Below are 6,581 nucleotides of genomic sequence, written 5' to 3' on the forward strand. Positions count from 1 at the left end.
CCTGGAGCACGCTCTGGGACCCTGCACACCCCAGAACCTGCTGCAGCCCCGCCTGTGTGCCCCAACACAGCCCACCCAGCTTCCTGGAGTACGCTCTGGGACCCTGCACATCCCAGAGCCTGCTGCAGCCCCTCCTGTGTACCCCAATACAGCCTACCCAGCTATGTTCAGCCAGCCCTCTGGGCTCTCGACAGCCTCACCACAGCACGCTGAAGGCACGGGCTGTGACCGAGTGGGACAGAGGGCTCTGGGGAGTGAGTGTTCTCCCCTCTGCAGGGAAGGGAAATGTTCTCAGAGCCTCCCCCTCAGCCCCCCACTGCTCTGCTCCCCAGCTCAGGGCACAGCCCCTTCACCCTCACCGGCGAGACACACACCGTCAGATGAGTCACCTCCCGGCAAGGGTGTGAGGAGGAGGAAAAGGAAGAGGATGTGAAACACTCCGTTTGGACAGACCACTTAAACCAGAGGAATCCATGGTTGGGAAAATCCCTTTTTCTATTTAACTTGCATCAAATCAACTGGTTTAAACAGTCTTAGAGGCACTGAGATCTCATCAGATTCAAGCCAAAAGAATCAAGAAGAAAAAAAGCCCACTCCATGCTGCTCTGGCAAGCCCTGCCAAGGAGCCAGAGAAGCGTGCCCACGCTGTACCCAGCTATCAGAACAGAGCCATCGAGAGCCTCTCCCCCTCCGACCAGCCAGGCGAGGTGCTCGAGAGAAAGGGATGTAGAGAGGCCCCCCGGGGGCGGGCCCCTGCCGCTCCCCGCGGGGCCGTACCTGCTTCCACTGGCGGTAGGTGGAGAACTCCTGGGAAGGAATGAAGAGGCTGAGCCGGAAGATGGATTTGAGTCCAGCCGGCAGCCCCCTGGACTCGAAGTACTCAAACTCCGCCTGGGACTGCCCGAGCACCGGCACGTACAGACAGAGGCAGAGCATCTTCCCGAGCCGGGGACCTGGCCGCCCTGCTCAGAGCCACCGGGAGGGAAATAAAGGCGAGCGGCTCCCCCGAGCTAATTCCAGTGCGTGGTGGGAAGGAAATGCCAGCGAGTCTCATGACACACGCCTATGAGCGCCCCGGCTCCGGTGGGATTGGCTGGACAAGCCCAGCCCTTCTACTTAAAAGGGAAGCCGGGGTGTGTGGTCCCACCCAGCTGCCAGCAGCCCGGCTCTGGAGGAGGCATGTGAGCTGCTCCCATTGCTCAACCCGGCTCCCATTAAGCCCAGAGACCTTACATCACACTCACCGCGGGTTAACTCTTACTGGGCAAGTCTTTTAACCCCAGAGGCTTTGGCCAAGCTCCAAGACGCTCACTTGCTGTTCCTTACATCCGATCAGCCCTTCCTGAGCCTGTCCTCACCCCTGGGGATCTGCACACACAGCACAGCAGGACCTGTCTTGAGCATAACCTCTCCCACCACAACAGAGGAGGCCTCCCACCGTCTGCCCAAAAATTCTTCCTCAAGAACACGGTAAGAGCAGGATGCCAGCCACCTGCTGCTTTCATACATTTGGGAGATCCTTGAATTCCCAGTTTTATAAGGTTAACTTTGCTATGCCACAGTCAATTAGTTTTGGTTGTAAGTTCTCCCAAACATTTGGGCCAGCCAGGAGCAGGCAACCCCTGCCCATCAAGATCTCTGCTCCACAGCACTCAGGGTTACTAATACAGGCAGCAGTACAGCCTAAGGAGAAGGTTTGCTAGTGTGCCCAGTATGAAAAAAAAAAAAAACACCACCAAAATCATGGACAGGCCTCAAACCAGACCCAGCTGCTCCAAAGCCTCCCAGCTAAGCATCCACACAGCAGTTACACCAGCTTCATAGTGTTTCCTCCTCTCTCAATGATAATTAAATATCACAGTCAGATATGTGCTACAGCGAGAAGCGCCCGGGCAGAACAACATTTTCCAGTTTGTACCATTTACAGTTTAACCACTTTGTAAGCAAGCCCCTGAGATTTCATCAGCAGCAAGCTAGGCTGAAGAGGGAGTGTGGCACACACCTCATTTAATGTGGACATAATTAGAGGCTTCTGAGCATTTAGTGGAGCTCGATGTATGGGCTAACACCTAGCGCTACAGCAGGAGCCCCAAAGAATAGGTCACTAGTTAGGTAGCAGGTAACAATACTGCTCAGTGCAGAATTACCAATTGCTAACATCAACTTTAAAATAAACTTTTAGTCTTGATATTTGTCAAAGTGAAGCTATCATACAAGGAAGGTGCAAAACCCCACAGCCAGTAACCAAAACACCACAACCCTGCCCACACTGGAAGGGGCACAGCATGTTTCTACGCAGCTTTCAGCCAACCCAGCTAACAGCTTTCCCCACCGCTGCGGACACAACAACATTTCCTTGTGTTTGCTCTGATTAAACAGGCTGCCTGGCCAGCACAAAGTCCAATTAGCCCTCCCCTCCTCGGGTCCTAGTGCATCAGGGGCCTTTGCGCCCTCACTGGGGCTTGTTCTTTAGCTTTTAGGAGAAGCCAAGGTCTGCAATAAGCTGTTTGCAGAGCTGCGCCAATCACACGAATTGCGAATATTTAATCTGGGCTTTACTTCAAGGATTTTTTAATTTTTTTTTTTTTAAAGCTTAATAGATCCCAGCTCCCAGCACTTTGGTACCCATGAGAATCACAATCTACGACGGTTTCCTGCGCCCTCCCCCAGGCACCTCACCTACCATGGCACCACTGCCACGTTACCTAACCAGGCTTAACCTACTCCCTGCTGACGTCTCTCTGCAGGAAAACAGGATCTTCTCAGCGACTCCCGATCCTCTTAAAGATCAGCTGCACTCCACAGATAGGCACCAACTGCACCCTTCAGCCTTCCCACCGAGTCGAGCCTCGCTGCAGGCAGCACCCTGACACTACACAGCACCAGGCAAAAGCAAAGGCAGCAGCTCCCCACCAGCTCCGGGCAGTAAGAAGCCAAATGTAACTCAGATTTGCCCCACCAAGCCTTAAGATCCTTTGTAGTCCTTTCCACGAGTTGCCAAGCATCACTATTATAGCTGCTTGGCAGCTCAGTTGCTATGCCAACATGATGCAGATTTTCCTAATAAACTCTGTCTGGAGTTGGCAGCTAGAGACAAAAGGCAAAATCTGCTCATTTTAGGAAAAAAAAAGCCCTACTACCTACGTCAGAGGAAAAGAGAAAGGTAATGAGGTTAAGAAAGCTGATTTTAAGCAGGGTATTAATTACAGGATGGCAAGCTAAGAAGGTGAGACAGATTACAAATGAAGTTTATACCAGCAGTTCTGCTTATAATGACAAAAGGAACTTGAACCAGCATTAACAAGTTTTTAGATTTCACGTAAAAAAAAAAAATCCTGGTAAGCCTGGAAGTACTTAAAAGCAAGATAGCTCTCCAAAGCTGCCCAGACTAGGCCTGCTGGAACACAACCAGCATGGGGTCACTGCCCAAGGCTCAGGACAGCCAGCTGGCCCCACTGCCCCTGCCCGTGGCAGCACACCCACCCCAGGGCTTCAGGCGTGACCTCCTTCACACCATCTAGTCCTGATCCCACCAAGGACAGGGCACAGAGCTCCAAATGGAGTCAGTCCTTTCAAGTCAGTCTTTCCTGATAGTTCTTCCAGCCAATTCTGCCACTGAAGCCAGAGCTGGACCTATACATTCGTGGTTGATGTGACACCAGCCTAGTTAACACCCTCCTCTGCTACAGGAGCCCTGGATAGGTCCGCTTTCCTTTTACAGAAGGCTCACTTTTCTTGCTGTCAAGAAAGCTGCAAACTCATTTTATTTATGGGATTTGGTTCTCATTTGAATGCTGCACAAGTTACCAGTTTGAATACCCTGTCATTCCAACGCTAACCTTTCCAAGTCATCTGTACTCCTCTAGGCATCTGCTTCATCAACAGTTTACTACATCAGCTCCAGAAGGTACCTCCCAAAGGATGGCGAAGATGCAGCCATACAAGGAACAGGAAAGTATGCTGTTTAATTTTGAATTTACTTTGCTAAAAAAAAGTCTCTAAAAATATCAAGTGCCAGTGAGCGTCACAGCCACGTAACTAACATCCTCCTTCCCAGGCAAAACAGCTCTTGGGGTGAGGACACCACGGGCCAGAGAGAACCTCTACTGCTCGAGGTTTTCACCAGGTTCTGCTGACTTGGTATTTTTTAATTTCTGGAAACTAGCTTATAATTAATTGTACAGTACAGAAAGTTCTCAGAAAGCCCAAACAACAAGTGTAAAGTGTAGGAAGGAGGAGAGTTAATCATTGAAGAGCCCCCAGCAGAGTAAAGAGCTGCAGCCAGCCAAGGCTGTGCAAGGGCAAGGATAGAGAGCGGGCAAGGCAGACAACACCACACAGTATTGGATGTCCAGGTAACCAGGAAAGGTGACCTGTTCCACTGACAACTCACAGATCCAAAGTTACAAGTCCAGATGGTGTCATCAGGGGCAGATCATACCTCCCGCCGGTGTACAAACACCCGCGGCCAACACATCACATCTACAATCAGCATTTTCTCCCAAATTTGCAGAAACAGCATCGTGTTGAAATCGTTACCTTCAAGCAAGGATCTGAGCAGAAACACACCAATGACAACGTGAAGGTTGAAGAGCCAGGGCTAGGAAGCAGCTCTGATTAAGTTTATTGATACACATCAATTCCTTACAGTAACCCCAGTATCGGGCATGATATTTTGTGGGGGTTTTTAGCAGAGAAGCAGTTACAGGTGTTTTTACAAAACAGTGGCACACCAGTGAAGAGACCTCTCCCAAGGTCACAATCAGTGAACGAAAGCCTCGTGTCCCCCACGTCTTCTTTAAACACCAAATATTACTGTTTGCTCTCAGCGGTTTATAATCTACCCCCGAGGCTCTAGGAGACTTTTTGCAACACTCCTCCTTCAGACAGGTAATTAGAACACAGATATCTGATCCAGCACAAACAAGTCATTGCAGCTTAACAAGTTACTGTCCATCAGCTGAGCCACGAGGGCTGGATGCAGTATTAGCCTGCCTGAATTGCAAGGTAAAACATATCTACATAATCCTGAACAGAAGAGCTTTACACTGCCTTTTACTTTACAATCAGGGCAAGCTAAAATTACACAGTCACAACCTCCTAGCAGATGGGCAGTTACTTCCTAAGCTGCAATAACTCCATTTTACCACATCCTTATCCTCTAGGTATTTCTCCATTAGCTGATTTTAGGGTTCCTATGCAGCAGAACTTCCCAGGGTCACAGAGGAAAGAGGAGATTGGTATCAGCTTTCAGAGAAAGCTTCATTTGCAGGTGTGAACAGATGGACTCTCCCTGACTGAAGGACTATTGTTCCCTGGAAATTGCCAGAGATTTTTCAGCCCTACTCTTGCAAGGGTTTCATCACAACCATATTCAGTTCTGAGCCTCTGTCCTCCTTCAACCTCTGTGCACACAAGTCCTCCTCCTCTCAAAACACGCACGCTCCTCTTTTTGAAGAGGATGCAGTGCTAACTGCTAGCCATAGGGATGAAGGCAAAAGTCCCTGCAGATTTTTCAGACTGACTCGAGCAGGGAGTGGCTTCTGTTCCCCAGAACGCAAAATGCCACCCTGCCTGTTTCCACTCAAAACAGCAGCAGAACAGATATTAATCCCCTCTACAACTTAAACCTGTTTGTCCCCCATTTCAGAGAAAGCTTACCACAAACACCGTGCCTGAATCCCTGTCAAATAAGCTGGATCCTGCAAGTCACACACCCCATCCCTGCTGCAGCCCTTCCGTATTATCCCAAGCCCCCGCCACTCGCAGGGGTTATGCCCGACTGCTTCTCCCCTAATCCCAGGTCACACCCTGGGCCTTAAACCACATGTAGTCGGAGCTGAGTGCACCATCCTCTGGAGGGATGGGCAGCATTCCCTCCCCATCGAAACTCCACCAGAGCTGCAGCCGGGCAGCACTGCAGGAGCCCAGGCACTCAGCTAAGCAGCTTTTGTTCGCCTCCCCCCAGACAAAGCCTCACCATTTATGCTCCGCCAATTGTGCGCGCCCACCACCTCCCGATCTCCCACCCCCTGGGAAGTTCCCATCCTCACCCAGACTGTAGTCTCTCCCTTATGCCACCCGCTCCCCAGGGACAGGCTGTACTCTCTTCTGGGCTGTGCCATTCAAATAATACAGGCAGTTAGTTACTCACTTGCTCAAAACATGGTAGTTTTTCCAGAGGCTTCCCAAATTACTGGAGACTGACTCCCAAACATTTTAGGATCTATTTGATCCTTTGCCAGTCTCCAGTGCAGGGGTGGGACTTGCCACTAACCTGCATTATCATTCCCTGCTCCCTCAGTCATGCTTCTTACAAGTTGCCCAGGAACCTTCGAGACATCTGTATTCCCCCCTGCCCTTGGCCCTAAAAAGCATTTTTTCCTCCCTTTGAACATCACGTCTGAAAGGTCAGATCACCTCTCTTCACAGCTATTCCCCTTGTCCCCCAGTATTTCCCTTCTAGCAAGCACACGCCTTGGACTCTGCTCCCTTTTCCTGTTCCTCTCCCCCCTCCCCAAACGCACACTCCCCCCCAGCTCCTCGCACACTCCGCCTGCGACACCCCTGCTCCCGGCAGC

The 6,581-nt window shown here is 50.8% G+C and overlaps 1 protein-coding gene across 3 annotated transcripts in view; it reads right to left on the bottom strand.

Annotated features, from left to right (window-relative positions):
• Nucleotides 1–6,581, bottom strand: part of SLC25A25 (solute carrier family 25 (mitochondrial carrier; phosphate carrier), member 25) — a 13,826-nt gene that overhangs the window by 6,928 nt on the left and 317 nt on the right. Inside the window, exon 1 of one of the 3 annotated variants that reach the window (XM_008935833.1) lies at nucleotides 778–936. The exons of the other annotated variants lie outside the window; for them this stretch is intronic. Within the exon in view, the coding sequence (XP_008934081.1) occupies nucleotides 778–936 (159 nt within the window). Of the gene's footprint in view, nucleotides 1–777; nucleotides 937–6,581 lie in introns of those variants that run through there. 3 annotated transcript variants of the gene reach the window in all.

The sequence above is a fragment of the Merops nubicus genome, unplaced genomic scaffold, assembly GCF_000691845.1.
Source record: "Merops nubicus isolate BGI_N331 unplaced genomic scaffold, ASM69184v1 scaffold23172, whole genome shotgun sequence".
Classification (NCBI taxonomy): domain Eukaryota; kingdom Metazoa; phylum Chordata; class Aves; order Coraciiformes; family Meropidae; genus Merops; species Merops nubicus.